Consider the following 22,796-nt stretch of genomic DNA (forward strand, 5'->3'; position numbering starts at 1 on the left):
ACCTAGAAATACTGCTATTTAAAATGTAAATCAAACATTACTGATTTTGGCTCCGCAAAGTGTCACACACGACTGCGCCTAGTAAATAAACGAACTAGTTAAAAAAAAAAATTGGTCAAAGATCGGAAATTAATTCGACTTCAACCATACAAATGTGCAACATCTTATTGATGATACAATTGTCATTCTGTGTACCGTACAAGAGCTGCGGCGTGTTGCTGCTGCATATTTTGTGGCAACTCTTCCATTTTCTCATACGACCGCTATGAGACCGACACAATCGCGTCATCTGCCGCTTAAAGGTAAATGCTTCGAATGATTTGATAGCAAAGATTACAACCTCAGAAGAAAGGTTTGTGTATTTGCTCATTTTTTTCTATGTATTACTTCTACCTTCACTCGAGCGCACCGCTACTGCATCTGTCGCTTGGATTCTGGCAGAGTTGCCAGTCTTCTTGATTTGTTGTCTTCAGTTTGTTGCTAAGGCTGTGAACCATTTGCCGAGTTAAACTTAACTCGTGGTTAAAAGTGACATTTCGAAATTATTCTGTATGTTCGAAAATCCCTGTGCTGTCGATCAACCGGTTTTCGAGAAGAACTCAGCCACGGTTGTCAAAATTTAACTTCTTGTCTGTCAGAAATAACGTTCGGATAGCTGGGTTAATCTATAACTTTCCATCTGTCAAATTTTAACCAAAAGTTAAAAAAAAAATCCACCAAATGGTTCAGAGCCTAAGTAGCTTCAAGATATTGTTCAATGCAAACATTACGGACAATGCAGCAAGAGTAAAAAATACATAGATTTTTTTTTCGAAAATTCCAATATTAAAGCGCTATTTCTTCATAATTTCATTTCTGAGTTGATTTGATGCTGAAGTAAATTATGCTCTAGGATACAATGAAGAAGTATGCAGCCCAAAGGCATACCATAAAATTACAGATAGAGGAGTTTTGGGCATCGATATTTTTATTTAAAAAAATGCTCAACATCTCAAAAACTGTAGGACTTGCAAATTACGTCTGCAAGTGCAACATGTTATGTTCATGTGGTGAGATTGATTCGTGATTTTTTGCTTTACACCCGAACGCAACCGAAACTTCCATAACGGCTGGCAACAGTCACTTCGTGTCTGCCATCAGTGAAGATATAAAAGAGATAGCATTATAATACCATCTCTTTCTAAGAAAACGAGGTGCAACGGAAACATTTGTACATCGATTCAACTCTCATCTTCAGCTTTACACGTTGTGATTAGTCTCGCAATATCAAAGGAGCTTGTAAAATCAATATCAAGCATGATATAGTATTTGTCCCTAACCTCGGTGTTTTCTTTCCGGTTGATCCAGATAACATAAATCACGATACTTTTAGAATAAAAATAAAAGCCAAATCTCACGATCACACATATAACAAACTGTCTAGTCGAATGATAGCAAGCCGAACAATGAATTAGCTCCTAAGTAACATTTACATATTCTCTTCGTAGATTTCCTCTTTGCATCCCCACGGCCATGTATAGATACTTTCCGCTATTTTCAACACATAGTTCGATAAAAGAAGCTATTATCTAGCATCTACTTCGGCCAACACGAAAGGAAACGGTTTTGTAGCCAAGTTATTAACGAAAGAGAAAGTCGACGAAGATAATCGATCAATGTTACTTAGGACCTAATGCATTGTTCGTCTTGATAATTTTTCGAAGAGTCTGCACGGTAAATGAATCTGACTCATACTTGAATCCCGTTCACTCAAATTCGCAAAAAAACGTAGGTCACTTATAGAATGAGTAATATGATGTTCACACTATGGACTTGTAACATGTTTCAAGCCCTTTTCATGATACAAGCGCTGTATCATGTTTTTAAAACGTGTTATTCCCATACGATTTTGACAACTCTGTACCTTCTGCTTGTAACTAGATATTCTGAATAACATGTTTAAAATGGGGTTCGACCTTCTCGAATCAGATCTAAAATCGCGCTTCATCGCAGCCCTGCAATAGATTTGACATCTCATTATGCATCATCATCGCGTTCGCTGTCAACAAACATTTTGTAGGGGGTTCCGATGTTCTTTTGCTCGAGAAAAATTTATTAAATTCTTTCGTTTGTTTTAATTTGCAAAGTATCGTTTCGTTCTGGAAAAAGTGCTCACCGTGCTTCTTGCATCATAAGGTTAGTTTCTCTTACAATGAAGCAAGCAATAATTGACTTTTGTTTTGTTTTTTCTTCAGCTCTTCCCGTGTCCCCTATCCAATCGAACGTTCCGATTAATTGGAACGATTCTCGTACTCGTGTGTGTCTCGTTTCAGTGTGATTATGGAATTTGACCAAAAACGCAGAAAGTGCAACCGATGGACAACAGAGCACATTGATATATTAGTAGAAATATGGGCAGAAAAAATTGATGATCTGCGCGGTGCTCGGCGGAACAACCATGTGTTCCAGGAGATGAAGCTGGCTCTCCAGGAAAACGGTGTAGAGGCAACGGTGGAAGACATCAAAGTCCGCATACACAACCTCACCTCTAAATACCGGTAGTTAATATGCATGTTTATTGTTTTTAATGCAATATTGTTGTTATTCCTATAATTTTGAAATTTAACACAGGAAAGAGAAATCAAAAATTGGGCCATCAGGCGGTTCCCCATCTGAATGGCCTTTTTATGAAAAAGTTCATGATATACTTGGCAAGCATGCCATTAATAATCTGGAAACGTTGATCGAGGATAGCATAATGCTGCCAGGTAATTCGTATGAAATAATAATGAAAGACAGTTTATTTATTGAAAACCATACAGAAACAAGCGAAGAAATCCAGGTAGAGTCGGAAGAATGGTTGGATTACGATATGAGGTCACCTGACCTAGACGGGATACTAACTCTATCTCCGGGACCATCACATTCGGGAACTTCGCAATCGACTCCACAGACTGTAAAGAAGAAGAAAAATAACTTTCAAGCCGAGATTCTCAAACGATGGGATATCCTAGAAGATCAGGTTACGACACAAGAAAAACGACAACGGGAGATCGACGAACAAATCTTGCACCAGGAAGCACGTCGGACAGAGCTGCTTGAGAAGTTTGTGCAGGATTCAGCCGAGCTGAAGGACGCATTTATAAGTTACTTAAATAGTCACGTTTAAGATTTGCTTGTTAAATACAGTTTTTAAATGCGCTATGTAATATTGTGAATTTAATTTTGAAGAGGGAAAAAGGGGTGGGTTTAGTTTGCATGGAGAGTCACCCAGAAATAATTGTTGCTGCAAAATTTGGTTTATTGTATAGTAATTATTTTCTTTTGAGGTTCTTTGTTTATAATTTACTACGGCACTAATCTTGATGGTTGTATTTCGTTTACGAAACAAGCTAAAGCATGCCTAATCTCTTCGGCACTCGCATTTCTGTTTCCGATTTTTGTTTCCATCGTGGGTTGAACCAAAACGTTATCATCCTTTTGTTGATTTAACAACCATGATATATTTAAATCGTCGTTTCGTTCATTTAAATAGTTGTGCAGAACACAACTACTTTTTATGATTAAAGACACATTGTCCATCGAATTGTCAATTCCCTTTCCCACTCTTCTGAAGCGTGCTTTCAGATGTCCGAAAGCGTTTTCGACAACTCTTCGGCACTTAGAAAGTGCATAATTAAAATTACGCTTTAGATCTTCTTGTTGTAGCTGGAAAGGGTATGGCTTCATCATATTAGCTGAAAGCCGGAAGGCTGAATCTCCGATCAGCACAATGGGAACCTGAACACCGTGAATGATTCGTGTCATTTGCTGCAAAACCGGACTGTGCAGAATTTGCTGCTTCAATTTGGAAGACTCGTACAGCTGCGAATCGTTGCAACGACCAGGACTGCCAACGTTGATATAGAGGAAGCGATATCTAAAATAAAAATAATATATAATTTTGCTTGAGTACAACATCACAAAAACAATTTTATTTTATTTTACCTGTGGTCAACTAGAGCCAGCAAGTTCGTGGAATACCACCCTTTATAATTATGGTAATCGACGGCGTCTTTGGCATGCGGATGGACTTCGATATGACAGCCATCTAAAATACAGAGCGTAATGTATCAAATAATGAAGTATAAAGCTGTAAAATTCAAATGCACATAGGCTCAATGAAACTGACTATATATTTGACTGATATATTTATATAAGTCGTGGTTGATCTTGTTGATCATCAAACTTGAACTCCACGATGATATGCAGAACCAACAACATCTGAATGCCACAATACACTACAGAAAATATAAAAATAACATGTACTTACCAATCGCCCCGAGGCATTGGGGAAATCCAAGTTTTTCAAACCCGGATATGCAGTCCTCCACTGTGTCCTTCACTAACGGGAAAAAGTTCAAAAATTTAGGTTGTAGGGTATCCCATACTGCTTGGCAAAATTCCAGCAAGATACAGCACGTTGTCGATTTGCCGATACCAAAAAGGTTTGCAATCGTCCGGTACTCCGACGACGACCCAAGGGCATAAACAGCCACAGCGATCCGCTTTTCCAAAGGTATTGCCTTTCTGAAGACGGTCGTTTCCTTTTGTAACGAAGACAGCAAACTGCAAAGCTCTTGGAAGCAACCACGGCTCATGCGGAAGTTTTCTTTAAAAAAATCTTCTCCATTCACTTGGCAGTCAACTTCCCAAAAGTATTGCGACCGTTCCTGAAATATCAATAATAGATCTTCGTTAACTAACACACATTTGAAGAAAAAAATACCTTGACCCAAATCCGAGGAACTAATGCATTCTTTTCCACCACCGCCATTAAGAGCGTCTGCTGCTTCCGAAGCTTGAAAATCGTATTGGCACATTCCCAGCGTTTCCTCCGAAGCCGCGTCAGTGATTCCTCAAATAAATCATTGAGGATCCTCATTTTTCTTTCAACATTTTGAAGAAACATGAAGATGGCAACGTGATTTATTTCCATTTTTGGATTGAGTCTTGTATTTAAAAAATAAAAAGTGGTTTTCCGGCAAAGACAATGTAAACAAAAACATTGGAAACCTAAATAACCACCGAGCTGTCAACTTGTATCACCAAAAACATAATGGGAACGGTTTTGTTGCAGGGTTGTATTAAGTATCGAATAACATGTTACAACTCTCTAATCTGAACAAGGCATAAATTTTTACTCAAATATCAGTAAATGTCACTCATATATGAATAAATTTCACTCAAATATGAGTGAAATTTACTCCTATTTAATAAAAATCTACTCATTCTACGAATGACCTACGCTTTGCGAATTTGAGCGAACGGTACTCAAATATGAGTCGGTTTCATTTGCCGTGGAGTTTGTTTTGACGGGAGGATTGATTTTACGCTATTTCTAAACAACCTAAATTTGAGTAGGATCTACTCATATCCGTCAAAAGTAGGACTACGCTGAATTGAGCAGACAAAGTTGGAACTGACAAGATGACAAATGAACAACATCGTTCGGATTCAGGTCGATGTTTTCCATTCGTCATCTTGTTAGTCTAAACCTTGTTTACTCAATTTGGGGTATCCTACTTTTGACGGATATGAGTACATCCTACTCAAATTTGGGTTGTTTAGAAATAGCGTGTGCACCGTGTCGACCCCTCCTTTTCAGGGGCGGGATGTGTAGTCAAATGGGCCTACTGAAAATCCATCAATGAGATGTAAATGTGTAAGGCTCATCTCTTTCGTTCTCCCGCTGTTTAAACAGTTGAAGGAGTGTGACGTCAAACTCCGTCATCCATTTAATCAGCCGGAGAACGAAAGAGACGATGAATTTACTGGGCCTGTTTACGCTCATTGATTTTTCATTTGTGAATTTGGTTCCAAATATCAACAAACCATCGTTGCTTATGGATTTGTTGTCGTTTTGAACCAGTTATGCGAGGTAGGCGATGATTGTTCGTATTTGACAGTCACCTCCCCCCTCCCCAGCTCCTTTCACGAACAGATTGAAATTTTGCCTACAAGATTTATCAGTGGAGTGAAAGGATAAGAAATGATCCGCTATGTTTCACGGAATTCGACATTTTGTTTATGGGGTTTTCCTATAGAGATTAGTTGCGTTTAACGTAAGCACATTAGTGGGTGCATCGTCGTGTAAAGTTTTTATTATTATTTTCCTCTGGCTATCCTTAGAAATGTATGAAATTAGATCTGTCAAAATGAGTTTGACAGCGATTTGTTATGTATTTTCTTCGAATTTTCATTAACACGCTTTAACATATCGCACAAATACAACCGGACGTGAAAATCTCCATAGGAGTGAACACTTTCAGAGTCATCATCAACGCGAATAGTTTTACCAATACCAAAACAAAGTTATCAAATAAAGTTCGTAGGCCATAATTAGGAACACGTCTCAAAATTACGTCCCTAATGTTCGGCCCATAGTAATAAAGCACAAAAAGCGTAAAATCTTCAAAATTTACAAAAAGTGTGATATTAATTTATTAGGCTAGCATGATACAAAAAGGTAAATCCTTTCAATTCATGAAATTATCATGTTTTTGATGACCACCTGTAGATGTAGTGCAATAATACGGCAAGATCATGGCATCTAAAAATCTGAAAATATGAAAATTTTCCTTTAAAAAAGAGCAATAAATGTCCTAAATTTGTCCCAACAATAAACAATTAATTTACGGATTACAATTTCACAGCAGATGTGGTATTAGTTTTCATTATTATTGTGCTAAATGAATGAGTTATTTGCTTGACAGGCCGAAGTCAGGGGCTAGGCTGACATTACATCCCGTTACCCTATGTTGCTCTAATATCACGCGTGATATTGAGAGCATATGAGAGCGGAAAAATATATATTTGCTAATGATTATGCCATCACTGCTCTGAAAGCGAAATTAACAGGTTTAATGTGTCAGCTATATACTTTTCTACCTCATTATAAGTGCAACGAAAAGTATATATAATGATTTAATAATCAAGAAAACCATTTTTCAAAGCGAAATGAGTGGAAGCAACCCTGATGTTGATGGCTGTCAAGATCTTATGAAGTAAAAAAATATGAAGAAGTTATGGAAGCCTGCAAAACGTATGAACAGATGCATTAATTTGTTCTATACATGAAATATGTACTTTGATACATTCTTAGTTGAATAAATCACTATTGAACATGAAAAAACTCAACAATTTTAAATGATCGACACGAGACGCCTCGGGATAGACACGAGTGGTATGATCTTCAGGAAGGCAGTCCACCTTCTTGGCATGATGACATCGACATCATGGCATGTAACATTAAGACAATGGCAGAAACCTATATCAGGCTGAAAGATGAAGCCAATCAGATTGGACTCTTAATTTATGCATTGAAGACAGAATACATGAGATGAAGAGGTTTCAGAGAAGATAGCGTTAGCCTCCATCATGAGTTCAGATTGACAGCGATAATATCGAGATGGTCGACGAGTTGGTGTTATTCGGCTCTTCGTGGTGACCGCCGATAATGACACCAGCAGAGAAATTCATAGACGCATGATGACAGGGAATCGTGCTTACTTTGGACTTCATTTTTTTGTCAATGACAAAGGTCACCTGGTAAGAAAAAGTGCAATTGCGTACTTTCTTTGCCACAATATTGTTATCCAGGCAGTTAAGCTGATTTATTGAAGAGGCCAAAGATGGCCGTCAGGATGGCTGATATACCCTATCGCTTAAAATTTTCTACAGCACACATCTCGGACACTGCTGTCCGCTCATGAAATGGGAACTCCTTGTTTACTGCACTGCAGCAAACGTGAAGTTCTAGTTTCCTTGTTGTATGTTTTGTGAGAGCTGATATTTGTGCTCTTGAAATTTCGAGGTGAAAATTAGATTTATCAGAAAGTAGGCTTCCACAGCGATTCACTTTAAGGACGTAGATGCTTGTTCTCTTTAATGGCTTTGCTTATTTCCTATAATTTCGTTACAAATTTAACTAAGATGGAAGGGAGAACCATCCGCAAAACCCGGCGACTACGGTGGGCTAGGCACGTCATGAGAATGTCGGACGACAACCCTGTGAAAATGGTTCACGAAAATGATCCGACTTGAACTAGATAAAGAGACAACTTCTATGTACATCAAAGCACAACCAGGGGCCTCATTGCGGAAGTCGTAACGACAAACTTTTCAATACAAGCGTTCATACAAAAAAAAAAAAATGCTGCGTTTCGAGTTGCGCAATAAGGCCCTAGGCCTTATACTAAATGGTAAGGTAAGTAAGATGCATCTTTCAACGATCGCCCGATTGAGTTGATTGCTAATTTATTTGCTAGGAAATGGTGATGCTCAAAACGTAATCTTATCAAAACTTATAGATAGTGAAAGTCACCCCGTCTGCTGGTATTACATCAGACCGAACTGAAGCGAAGCAGTCAGCGTGTTTAATATTTTTATTTTCAAGTACATCAAGTCGGCAATCACGAGGTGCTGAGTGATCCGGTATGAATTTGTTTAGCTTTGAAAGTGATACAAGGACTGTTACCACGGAAAAGGAAACAAGCAACCAAGGAAAACTGTACTGGTCATTAGCCTAATTATAGCAGATCCGCACTGTATTGATATTGTGACGGAATCAAACATTATTTTATCTTGGAAACCGAAAAACCCCCACGATAAGATAAAATGATAAGATTATTGTTTAAGCTTGTTTTCAATTTGGTAATCCACATAATACAACTAGAGAAAACTGGTTGGATTTATTTTAATCGCTAAAATTTCAGAGAAAACTTCCTTTGCAAAATGAGCAACTTGAAGAATAATTAGTGTTAAAAGGTACTGGTTACTGCAGTACCACCACTTAATTAGTATTCCGTAAACGAACATACCACCGAATGCGCATTGGAGGGAAAAATAACACGCTATGAAGGCAAAGATTATCTCTAGCAAAGTGTTGATTTGCTTCTTCAACGATCAACGGTTGTCACACGGAGCTTGTCAACAAGAGAATGATAGACTTATTGTTACCACAAGCACTTTGCCCTCCGGTGGCAATAACATTTGATCATCGAACGTAGGAGATTTATTGCTTTACAGTTGCGCTCAACTTATCTTATCACTTCCCTGGAAACAGTTCATAGTACACCTGTCTAACGAAAACGTGCGACAATCGAACAACAACAAATTGCTATCGATAAAGCGTATCATCTTGGCCATAGACCGACTGAGGCAGACATGAAAGTCGTAATTGTGGAATAACCAAAACTTTTAAATAAATTAGGAAGCAGCTAACAAAAATGAACAAAGATCACAGCAAATAAATACGTAATTTTGCGATTACTAGCTACTATATGCTAAAAGTAAATAACTTGATGACCAATGATTGTCTGTTTAGCTTTCGTGTACGTTTTCGTTGATAATCCGTGATTTTTAGCGTAAGGCACTAGGCAGAACCCACGGCACAGCTATTGGACAGCACACAGCGCAGCACAGCACTTATCAAAATTGACCCTGAACCTCTGTATGTCACCAGGCAAGTATTAAATTGAGTGGGACAAAGTACATTCACTGCAATTGAGAACAGTGAACACCACCGTGTAGGTACTGTTAGTTTGTATTGCCTCATGAATAAGTTTCAATGGAATTCTTAAAATGTTTGTTATATTATACGGGTTATTCCACGCTAAGTATTCACAAAAAGTGATATTGACCACTTCCAAACGCGTAGCTTAGCTTAGGCTGACTGCAGATATCAATAATGGTTGCTACTCCGTGATTGATCAGAATCAGTGAAATTGCATAATAAAACAATTGAATAGGGCTGGAAGTAACCGTCCATCCTCACTCTACAAGTTTCAGTGACTCCATAAATTAAAGATCATAACAACACCGGCCACGTCTTTGCAATCTGGTGGGAGTGGGACAGGAATATTAAAGTGACATATTGAGAAATGTTTTTATTTTTGCGTCCCCCCAAAAGTCACAGTATGGGATATTTTGTTAGCAGGTTGGGCTCGTTGGATCAGGATTGACCTTGATAAGTGATTTTATCATAGTTTGGATAAAATGCACAAAATTCATGCTAATAAGATCATCGATTTTCAAGACCTGATAAGCAAATGATGCGGCCCTATCAACTCAGCTACTTAAATAAACGAAATGATGGACTAATGATTATGAGTAGGATTAAAGCCTTTACTGAATACAAGCTTACTAGAAAAATATTATGTATTTTGAATAATCCACTTAAGGGCTATCACATTTTTGCATTTTGATATAAAATCACAATTTTTTGGAACCGATGTTATGATATCATGGATGGGACGGCCATTCTGGAGCAGGTTCCCGTAGGGCCTCTAGTGGCCATAGAAGTGTTTGGGAAGAAACCCCTGCAATATGGGTATCAAAATTCATGAATTTACAGCAGGAGACTGTTTATCATAATTTTGTGGTCATCCGATGGATTGTCCCCGGGACGGCGAGTTCGGATCGTGGTTTTGCCGCGAGTGGAGGTGCATAAGTTTTCTCCCGGTATATCTGCATTTTTATATATGTGTCGGCGAGTTTATTAGTTCGGCTGCATGGAGGAGTGATTAAATTGTCATTCAAGACATTATTACAATAATGACTGATAATGACTCTATTCAGAGGATGTGCAGTGAACGGAAGTTAAAAGAAAAAAGTCCAATGCCATCATAGTGAAATGGGCTTGAAGAAATGGCGGATGCAAAATTTTTGTTTTGTGTTAGTGAATGTGGAAAAGATGAAAAAAAAACGAAGTCATTTGTGAATTCCGAAAAGCTAAAAGCATTCGATTTTGGGCAAGCTTATGTGTGTGCAAAAAGGCTCGTGTTGTGTTTGTTGAAGATGCAGCAGAATCGGTGGAACCGGCGTACGATGATAGTAAAATGTGTTTGCTAAGCAAATACATACACAACTATGAGTACGAGCGTGCCCGCGCGGCTAAGACGGAACACAGACGCATATCAATATTGGTGAGATCTCTCCATTCTACCATCTACCTATTTCTATCTTTCTCTTTCACTAAGGGGGCATCCATGAACAGTATCACGTAAAATTTTGGAAAAGATAGCTTCTCCTCCTGCCCTTAGTTATGTTTTTCGGATACCATTGCATTTTCACAGGCTTCCACTTTCCCTCCTTTGAGTGTGCTGAGTTGCAAGAGATGGTCCATACACGGGTGTCATTTGTCTTGCTTTTATGACTTGGAATCCATGACAGGGACAGGAGATCGAGTAATGTGAAACTGATCGTCTCTTTCGTTGGCTCGTTTTTGGATCTGACGAACTACTCGCTTGCAGGGGAACAGCGTTGAAATCGAATTCGATTCTCATCTGCATAGAGCTTTATAACGTTTTATCGTCTTTCTCTATCTATCACACGGGAATGGAGGGATTCATTGTTTTCCAATCAATGCGTTTCTCTCTGGCTCGCACTTCTTCGATGGATCTCGATTTAGTTAGTAGCATAAGCGTGCACGTGTGTATTAGAATACACTGACAACGGAGTTGCAGCGCATCGGAAATTGGAGCTTGCTACCAGTGCTACCAAAAATAAGGATTTGTATTACTTATGTACAGTAATTAGTATTTAGCATTGCTAGCTTTTACGCTGGTAAAGCGTCAAGCGTGAAGTAAGGGGCACGGTAGCTCAAAAATGTGAATGTTTTATGGATTCTGTACCCGTCTTAGGCCGCGGCCGGAGTGGACACGACGCGACGCGACCCATTCAAGAGAATCTTATTATTTTTTATTAACATCGCGTATGAGTAGAATTTAATGAAGGCATAAGCGCTTTTTCGTAGCTTTTTTGTCTCCAGGTTTAAAAGATCATCGGCAGTAGAGGCTTATTCTTGTGTAAAGGGCACCACCGTGGAGTTTGAGTTTTAATACATCCCAGGTCCTATTATATTATTATTATATATTCAATGACAAAATGACAATTAACCATTTTATTTATCCATTCCCGGAGAGAAAATTCCATTACTTGTTGTTATATTCAATTGTATACTTGTAAATACTCATTTAATAATCAGATTCGGAATATGAGTAATGGGGGAGCTTATTGTGTTCGTGAGTCCTCCGTTTAGGCTGGATTTATTGATTTAAATCTTTAAGTAGATTCTCAGCTCTTCGATGATGGAAATTTTTTAAAATAATACCATTACACTTTTTCAGCCTTCGTTCACATTATTGTAATGCATGATAACAAGTGCATGAAAACTGTTAACTGTCCAAATAACCTCGATTTTTCTGACAATTGATCCATTATTAAAGTTTACCAATATTTATAAAAGCATTCCATATTGCGTTTAAAGATTCCATGGTGCATAATAAAGATTTTGTTTCAATTCCAATAAAATATCTAATAAATCAGTTAAATGTACGGAGGTTAACTAAAATCGAGCTTATTTGTATTTTGTAGTACCATAAAACGAGGTATCTTTGATAATGTGGTTAACTTTGATAGTATAATATAGAGAATAAATTTACTCGCTGTGCGTTTTCCAAATAAGAAACATTGATTCCATATTGTAGCTTAGGGTATTTCCGTTGATATTGTATATAGTTTTATGTAGTATGTGTTACATATTTTACAAAAATATTAAAAAACCATTTTCGTGTTTTTCGCGCTTTTGAAAAAGCACGTAAACCATCACTTATGAAATGTATTTCCGATGCAGCCATCACAAATTCAATGTTGAATTATTATTGCTTTTAAAGTTTTCTGATTATATACTCATTCAAAGTTTCATATTTAAAGAACTAAATTGTTTGAGTTTCAATTATTTTTTTCTACATTCATCGAGCATTATCAAAGTAACCCCAAATCAAAATGCAGAAGTTAAGTCACAAAACTAAAAAAAAATAGTGCAAATGCTTTAATTTTCGTTCAAGATATTACTAACGAATTAAATCTTGGATCCTCAGTACTTGTTTTAAAAATATAAAATTTGAAAAACATTTATTGTTTTACGGTACTTGTTTATTTAACATTCATTATATATTATATATTGCATGACTAGTAAATTATTTTTATTTCACATATTTAAAATCTCATTATATCATTGTAACTATAATTTTCATTTACAGAAGGTGTATCAAATATCAAATCATTGTTATTTACATTTATTTTATAATAATATAATATGATATCGGGGAAAAGTTCTCTTCGGCAATACCTTAGCCTATTGTCGTCCGGGGAGTAAGCGGAGTCCTGGAGCACTCAAATTTGGCCAATAGTTGCTCTGAAACACAATGTATCCACATGCCAAAATTGAGCTCTCAGGGACGTTGTTTGCCCCCCTGACGATGATAGGTGGAGGTATTGCCGAAGAGAACTTTTCCCCTCTATGGTTTTCAGAATTTTGATTACCCAGAGAATAAATTGAATATCACTATATGTTATTAAATTGTTTTACCTTTGCAGAGTTTTGCTATTTCAAGAATTAATCATTGATGCTTATTTTTATAGCATACAATCAAACAACCTCGATTATTTAGCAAATTGATTCTTTACTTAGATTGTGGATTCATTAAATTGGCAAAGTTGAGTTCAATCATACCATGCAATTAAAATATTCATATATAGCTTGAGTGTAAAGAATTTGAGTGACTAAAGTCGAGGTTTTCTGTATTTCCAGTGGCGTTTCCTTAACCTCGATCAACCTGTGCACCAACTCTCAAAACATAAATAATAATCAATATATTGTTTGCAATAGATAGATATATCGAGTAAACTAGAAGATTGAGTGTATTTTCAACCGATTCGAATACGAATATGGCATTAAATCTGGTTTTGAAAGTTGGTGCACAGGTAAGTAGTTAGGTTACGGGACGCCACTGGTATTTTGTTATATTTTCTGTGTTTTAAGGAAATACCTGCATACATACATATATTTTGCATTTCACTACATATATTATATAAATTATACATTGCATGATATACTATTACCTTTAGCTTAATATTTCAGTTTACCCAAGAAAGTCATCGAAATTAATATGAAGCTGATGAAGCAGAAACATTAAATAATATTATATGTTTATAATTATTAAGCAGGTTATTTCTCGTCATGTTAGTTATTCATCACAATTTTTAGCATTATTTCAGTGTTGCATCCACCTGTTGTGAGCTGAGGAGGTGTAGAGCTGCATCTTATTATATGTAAAATACTTCTTCATTGCAGTAGCAACTATATTATCCATATAAATGTATTTCATTATGTCATATTTTAATGTTCTGATATATTTCATTTCTCCATTGCATATATTTTCATTATATAAATAAATACTAGGTTGGGAGGGAGCATCAGGGTATCATTCAAACTGAAGCTGGACGATGGTATGATTGACAGCCGAAGTCTAGGAGGGAATAAACACTATCATTTTCTTTATCCTACCGATTCGATTATGGTGGTGTGAATTCTACTCCAACAGTTTCAGGGCGATTGACGCGCCCTTCTTAACAAACCATCCAGTAGGAAGCTTAATAAGTATTGCGAATTGTGTTATTCGATTTGTTGGAGCGTATCGTTGGAAGGAGATTCTTAAATTCCCGTGGATTTCGCGTAAGTGTCTCTGCTTACGGGTCCACCCCTCCGTTTTTGGCCTTTCATACAGCGATATAGTGAATTCAGATCGGTAGCTCAAATTGATCTTGCTATTAAGTGGAGCTGCATACAAGACAAGTCTTGAAAGGATGGTGGCTACCTTACATACATACATACATACATCCGATGGATTGTCCCCGGGACGGCCATTCTGGAGTAGGTTCCCGTAGGGCCTTAGATTATAACCTAAGTATTCCAATATTATGACTGATCGATATGATAGATATTTTAAGGTATGTACCAGCAGACGAGTGGACATGGATCGAGTGGAGTGGAGATGACTTCTTCGGACAGCAGAGGACAACAAGGCCTTAGCCAAATTGGTAAGGTAAGTAACCAGCAGACGATATAGGAAAGAAAGAAAACAGATGTGGTCATACACATAATATGCGCGTAAATATGACGAACTAAGGTTCAATAAACTAAAATTTAATGTTATGGTAAAAAAGATACATTAATCAATTCCAATATCATCCCATGACGGCGTCGGTGGTTGAGTGGAGTGGTATGCTTTCTCATCCCAGTGTGTTGGGATTTATCTGAGGTACACTCTAAAAAATCTTCACGTTAATGCTACGTGAAAAATCACGTAACCTCTTTAACATAAAATGATAAAATTTACGTGATTTTCATGTTCGTTGATGCCAAGGGAATTTCACGTAAAAAGTAAGTGATATTCATGTACACTCTACAACATATACACGTCCAATCTACGTGAAAAATCACGCAGCTCATTCGAATGCTTCAACTTTCATGTTTACATAATGGTAGTAAAATTGATAAATATATCATGTCATGTTCACTGGACCTGATGATGAATGTGACAACATTTTCACATCAAACTTCTATGTGCGGTTGTGTGATTGTGGTGTGCTTACTTAAAATGAGTTTACGTGATTTACATGTATGAAAAAGTGAAACAATATGGCGGCATCGATTTTATTAGTGGAAGAAGTGATTCAGCATACTGCAACTGTTTGAAGGTATTTTTATATTATTTCGCTTTATTTGAAATCCGTCATACACTGCTAATTAAATTTATTTCGATTTCAGAGGCTGGATTACAAGATACAATTTACGGGGATTTTCCAAAGGTCAATTTAGCCCGACTCGGCAGTAAACAGTGCAAATGGATATTGCATCTGAATCGAGATCTGAATTGTCATGATCAATTAAGTGTTGGAAAAGCTAGTGGAAAAGCGAAATGGTTAGTATTAACGTTTCAATGACATAATTGACGTATTAATAAAAAAATGCTAACAATGTTTAAATATTCTTTCTTGCAAAAAAAAAAATGGAAAACAGTATTTGTTAGATCCGGTAAACATCACTTCAAAATCACGTCAACATTACGTGCAAATCCATCGTAATTATAGTAGAAACCACGGAACGTAAACGTAAGATGAATAGTATTTTCCAGTAAATATCATTTCAAAATCACGTAAACATTACGTGGTAACCACTTCCATCTTAAGTGGAAATCACGTTATATTTACCTTACTGTTCACGTTGACCTCTGAACGGGAATATTTTTGGCTAGCTGGTATTAACGTAAATGTTACGTGAAAAGTAGTATGAACGAAAGCTACCAATGTTTTCACGTAGATCGGACGTGCATATTTTTTGGAGTGTAAAAAATCCCTGGTCACGTCTTCTATCGGAGGGCGGAGGGCATCAGAAAATCCCGATGGCGCCGGGGATTGAACCCAGGCCCTTTGGAGTCAGAGGCAGTCACGCTTACCACTAAACCACCGGCACCGCTGCGGTAGGTATCTATAGCCCATTTTACGAGATGACAGCAGCCAGTTTGCTTGACAGATATGATGATAATATTCTCGCTAATAAAGATAGCCTAACTTGTCTCCTGTAAAAATTGATAAATTAATTGAAAAATCAGCTGGTCAGAAACGTCTCGTAATTGGTCTATTCTTATTAACTTTTACAATTTAATATACTAATTGTATATTGTATATAGGGGAAATGACGGCTTCGGCATGCCAGACTATTTTCGGCAACCCAAATTGAAACACTATTTTCACTGGATTTTCTTACGAAAACACTTCGCTGAATGCATGCAAACGATTCTTTATGCTTTCAGCTTCAATTTGACTATATTTTTACCACTGAGAAAAAGCAATCTAGCAAGGTTTTCTTGAAATGCAACACACGCACTACAAATTGTAGCTGATTTCGAGTTGCCGATAATAGAACAGCAGATTTACATGCAGTTCAAATGGAACGGTTGCCGAAGAAAAACTGGTTGCCTACAATACTCGCTCTCACTAGAGAAGATTGGAGCTTTGTAAAAGCGTTTCAAAACAGTTTTTGACAATTCTTTCGACTAAAATTGTTAGAGCAGCTGGCAGCAAAAGATTGTAAACAAACCAATACTGCATATGTGTGCGTTCCTTAGAGAAAAAGGCTATAGAAAAAAGGTCGCTGCTTAGGTTGCCGAGAATACGTAAATTCCCCTACGTAAAATGAAAAAAATCAAATTGCTCCAGCTCAACCAGATTTTACCCAATTTTGATGAAACATATTTCATCCGAACATAAATTTATTCAAGTTGATAAATAAATATGGACAGTTCCGATATCATCTGCTATTTCACATTTTGGATAAAATCGCGTGGAGTATCATATCAAATAATGGGCATTAGACTGATGCAAAACATGAAATTTTATTGTAATTTCTAAGGACCTCATTCCAAGGGAGTTCTGGAGAAATAAATCTCTGAGAAAAAGATCAAGGTAGTTCTAAGGACTTTTCAATTTCATTTTTTTTAAACAAACTACCCTTTCAATAGATAATCAAGTTTAACAATTTTGTCGAAGGTGGGAACTTACGTATGGCAAGGATCAGGGTATCAAGAAACGGAGAGCGAGCAATAACATAAACTATGTCGCTTGCGACGATTGTCTCTCTGCGACACAACATGTTCTAATCATGGCATCCAATAACAAACAATATCCCCCAAGCTTGCGTGTATCATCAACCGTGAATGTTGCTGACAAAAATGACAAACTACATTGTTTGGATGCATGTGGTTAATGATCACGTCGTTTTTCCTATCATAATTTATAATAACAAAACCATGCTGGACGCGGCTGGGTTCGATTCCCGATCCGGTCTAGGAATATTTCGGGTTGATAAATTTCTCGACTAACCTGGGCATAGAGTATGATTGTACTAGTTACAAAATTATACTAATGCAAAAATGGTACGGTAAACGCTTCTATACTGCCCATAACCGCATATCAGTCCCATCTTTGCTTGATTTTCGATCCATATAGGAGTAATATGCAATTATGGGTATAATAGTTGCCGTACGTCAGAAGCCTTAGGTTCCAATAGTTGCTTATGCAGTCCACGTACCGCAACTATAGGAGCGTTTACCATAAAGGCTAAGAAAGCTTTCAATTAACAATTGTGGAAGTGCACTAAGTTAAGGACTGGATCGCATCGCCAAAGAATAAACCTGCTATTGATGGACTCCTAACAAAATTTCAACAAATTAAGAACCACTTTGTTATTGCTATGCTAGCTGAACCAATCTGAGTTTTGTAGCGCCTTCGCCATCGATAAGAAATGAAAATATAAGGAGCTTCCACGATCTGATCATTAGTACAACACGCAGCGGTAGAAGGAATGAATGCATCTTTATGGCGTCACATGTTGATTTCCATAAGATCATGACCGCGTGCGAACGCATCTGTGCGACAAAAACAGCTGTTGTTTAACGTTTACGTTTCGCATGGATTTTTAAAAACACTATCGTGCAAGCCCTTGTTCAAAGCTGGAAGTAATCGAATTTCTGGGCCTAGGGTTGTTAACAACCCAGGTGCAACTGTTTGATTGTAGAGTAACAAATTGATTGCACTACCCAAGTTAGCTATTCACGAATCGAAGGATGACCGGGGTGTACATTGAGGCGTTGCAGCGTGGTCCGTTCAAGAGCAACTGCAGGGAAACAGATAAGAATGTTCTTGGCCTTCAAAACATCGAGCGTGTTGATTCGATTAACTCTGTGCTTGTGTATGAATTACGATGTGCAGAGACGATTGTTCGTGTGTGTGTGTGTGTTGACCCGTCGTATGGCATGACTGGTCGCTTATTTTTGATGAATGAATCGATCTTCTGACCGGCCTGGACGATTCTATCAAATTACTGCAAAGTGTTTCTTTTAAAAGTATGATAGAATTGCATAATACTCAATACCAGATAAGCGCAGTGATCAATGTTTATGTAGCGATTATATAAATTAACAGTGTATACATGTAGTCAAAAGCCGTCCCTCGGGTTCTTTGAACTTTCAACTTTAGCTGAGGATAGTGTTCAGTCCCTTTGTTGGGGTCTAGAAAAGAACTTATTTTGGCTTGAAGAATCGTTTGAGGTTATAGGATATTGATTTTTCTCCGCCAGACAACCGACACTGACCTTTCTTGACACGCAGGCACATTCTTATGCAGCCAAAAATAGAAATCCGGCAAAAATCATTTACCTCGAAAATTTTTACGAGCAGCTGCACATACATCCGCCGGACGCCTAAGGACTTCCCCATCGAGGCCAGGAAGATGATGAAAAACATCAACGAAAGAATCGGTGTCAATGTAAGCATTGACAGGAATGCACCGATTGAAGCCAGCAGGACCATTCTGTTCACCTACCACCTTTGTAAAGGTGTTACCAGACAGAAAGATCTTATTTATCAGTTCACCAAGATTTGAGCTTTAGCGTCACTAGATCCACTAATCCAATTTTATTCTCCGAATTGATCACTTAATACCCATCACTAGCCACTCGCGATTCGTATACTCCATGAATTCGGTTTGATTTTATTCTTCTATCCAATTAAACGGTCCGCGGCAGTATTTATAAATTCCCGACATGTAGCCAACAAACGAAGCGATCCACTAGCCACAAGCGCAAACAACAAATTGACAGCTTTTTGCGTTGCTGTTGTTGTGCTTCAATGATTTTTATATAAGGTTCGGGCCAACAGGCAGCTTACTGGTGTTAGAAGCAAAAATATTGTAAACATTGCTGAGCACTCAAGTGAAGACGTCACTCTACCATAGCATTCCATACTGCAAACAGTGTGATTTACGTCACTGCCAACAGCTGTTTCGTGTAAAATCTAAGAGGAAGAGGTGACAATTGGCTTCTTCCTCTTTTATTTCTATCTCTATCTCTATCTTTATCTATCTCTATCTCTATCTTACGCACATGAAATCGGCCAATCAGGAGCTGGTTCACGTTTGACAGAAAAGTGGTTCATTTTCGCCCCCGTATTGTCACCTCTTCTCTTTGTGTAAAATGATAAACATTGCAATGAAATACGAAACCACTAAACATTCCACTAACACCAATAGCCTATTGGCTCGGCCCTTAATATTAAGGACATTGGCTCTGCTCACCTGACAGCGTAGCAGCAATCAGGGAAACGGGTCCATCAACAGTAAATTTGATGATGCATGTAAGAAATTCAAATCAAGTACACTCAAAAAATATTTAAATCTAAATAGTATGAAAGTTACGCTAAATAGCAACTCAACACTCAAAAATATTAGAAAACGAATATAGATTAAATTTTATGCATTTTATGCTTTTTATAAAGGGAGAGAATGCAAACTTAGTATAAAAATGGTTTATGCGTGCCATAGTATAAAATCGAAATATACTCACAATGCATAGATACGGTTTATTCAAGAGAATGTATGTGTAGAATAGAAATACTCAGAGGTAGGCGGAGAAAACAAAATACAATTCGGCAGCAGGGATTTGTACCTAAATTATCTTGCAACCCTTGCTAGAAGCGAACATGTCACATGACTTTTATTTTTGATTCAATACGTGCAAAATAATAATTGATTGCATCGCAATATTTTGTACATGTCTTCCCGCATAAACGCGAACCATCACATGACCTTACCGATAATGGTTATAAATTGTTTATAATCCCTGCTAAACTTCAACTGAAATGGTTATGGAACTTTACATGAACGTTTGTGTGATAAAGTTTTAACCTTATGTATTATGGTTTTGTCGAAGCGGACCTTACAAATAATGGGTTGTTAAGAACCATTACCATTCCAAATTCTTGTTTCTCCATACATTTTCGGAAAGAAAACTATACTAAAACCTTTTAACTTATGGTTTGATAACATTAATGGTAATGGTTATGGTAACCAGTAAGGTCCATGAATGGTTTTGTAACATCGATCAACTTTATGTGGAATATATCGCGAATTGGTTGCCTGTAAATTACTGATTACCAATTCACGATATATTTCACGTAAAGTTGAGTGATAATACAAAACCATTAATAGACCTTACTGACTACCATAACCATAACCATTAATGTTCTCAAACCATAAGTAAAAACGTTCTAATATAGTTCTCTTTCCGAAAATGTATGGAGAAAACAAGAATTTGGAATGGTAATGGTACTTAACAACCCATTATTTGTAAGGTCCGCTTCCAAAAAACCATAATACATAAGGATAAAACTTTATCACACAAACGTTCATGTAAAGTTCCGTAACCATTTCAGTTGAAGTTTAGCAGGGATTATAAACAATTTATAACCATTATCGGTAAGGTCAATTTATGGTTCGCGCTTATGCGGGTTGGTGCCATTATTCAACCAACGAAGATCAATTAATCAGTAGAGTTAGAATATTGTTTTTGATTCCAAAAACTAGTTGAATTTTAGAAGCACAAAAAGCATAAAAGTGATTGAATTTCTGTTCGATTGCAATACTCTTAAATTTATTCTAGTAAGAATAAGAAATCCTCGGAAAAATTCTAATGGGAATGTTCGATTGGCTCAGATTTAAACAGTTCATTTGGCTCAACACATTCTCTCCGCCCATCTCTCCCTCTGAGTATTTCTAGTCCAGAAGAGCAATTTTCCGATAAAAACTAAAAAGTGCACAGAAATTAATAAGTTGAAACAAGTTCATATAATCAGAACAGTTTTTAATTGGATATTATCGGTACAGTTGAAAACCGGAAAACCCCACAGGCGACAATCGATTTTACTCTTGTGCTGTACGTTAAACATATTGTCGTTCATAGTGCGCTGTATACACTTAAAATCAAAATCTGTCCTCGGCGAAATATATTGTCGTAACAGTTCAGTAAACTAAACATTTCCCGATGTTTCGTTGAACATAATCATAGTTTACCGAAATTTTTATCTGGTTTAGCAAAATTTCGGTAAAAACAATCGTTTACCAAGCCTCGTCAATAGTAATCACTAATTGGAAAAATCTTAATTTGCCGAAAACAGCAAAATAATTTCACTAACATACGGCATTCACATATAACTTTTCCAAAAATACTTAAAATATCTGTCAAAACGAAGACGGATACATTTCAAACTTTCGTTTTGCCGAGAATACGTTAAATACCTATAGGATGCTGCACGCTGACGTCACGAATGAACGCAATGAACCCGCATTTATCAGTTTGACATCCAGTGGTGGTTTGTTTACCTTTACTTGTTAGTCGATTCAAGTGAGTTTGAGGTTAAAAAAATAATAATTAAAAGATATGATATCCAACTATGTTCGTTTGAAAAATATTCCTCTCCAAAAAATCTAAAAAAACATTTAATATTTTTTTTTCTAAGTCTCGATCATTATTACAAATAAAGGGAAAAAATACAAAAAATTAAAACTGCTTGGACTCACAATAATGTTTCCGAAGGCTTGGCAAAATTTGACAGATGTGGTAAATTTCGCTTTGCCGATTTCACGGTAATTGAATGTTTTATCAAAATGTTTGCCAAAAGCTCGGCTGTTGGATTCTCGGCACTTTTTTGCTGGGCTCGGCTAAACAATCTAAGTGTTACAACCCAACAATCAATTTTACCTGCAGACTTGCTTATACAGTCAAAAATTAGTTGTATAAGCCATTTTTCGGCTGTATAAACTAATCTGATGCTAAAATTGTTAGATGGGAACGATGCGCTTTCCTTAGCCTACTCTTCATGTTTAACGTACAGAACGAGCACGGCGAATGAGAACGACCCAAATTCGAGTTTAGTTCACTCATAATCGCCAAAAGTGCAGGAACTCAGCGATGAGTAAATTTGTCTCATGGTTTCCTGTGGAAAACCTAAAAAATCTGCCGGAAAATGAGGAAATTGACGAAAATTTTATTCAGTCTCGGAGTAGTACCAATAGATTGAGTGAATCCAATCTTTACT

The 22,796-nt window shown here is 37.1% G+C and overlaps 1 protein-coding gene across 2 annotated transcripts in view; it reads right to left on the minus strand.

Annotated features, from left to right (window-relative positions):
• Positions 1-19,521, minus strand: part of Gpat4 (Glycerol-3-phosphate acyltransferase 4) — a 35,964-nt gene extending 16,443 nt beyond the window's left edge. For both annotated transcript variants that reach the window (XM_065228810.1, XM_065228809.1), the window contains exon 1: positions 19,083-19,521. In XM_065228810.1, coding sequence (XP_065084882.1) covers positions 19,083-19,235 — 153 coding nt within the window. In that variant the 5' untranslated portion in view covers positions 19,236-19,521. The remainder of the gene's footprint in view (positions 1-19,082) is intronic.
• Between the last annotated feature and the right edge of the window lie 3,275 nt (positions 19,522-22,796).

The sequence above is a fragment of the Ochlerotatus camptorhynchus genome, unplaced genomic scaffold (genome assembly GCF_037179485.1).
Source record: "Ochlerotatus camptorhynchus isolate MF236.1 unplaced genomic scaffold, CSIRO-AGI_Acam_v1.1 ptg000303l, whole genome shotgun sequence".
Classification (NCBI taxonomy): Eukaryota; Metazoa; Arthropoda; class Insecta; order Diptera; family Culicidae; genus Ochlerotatus; species Ochlerotatus camptorhynchus.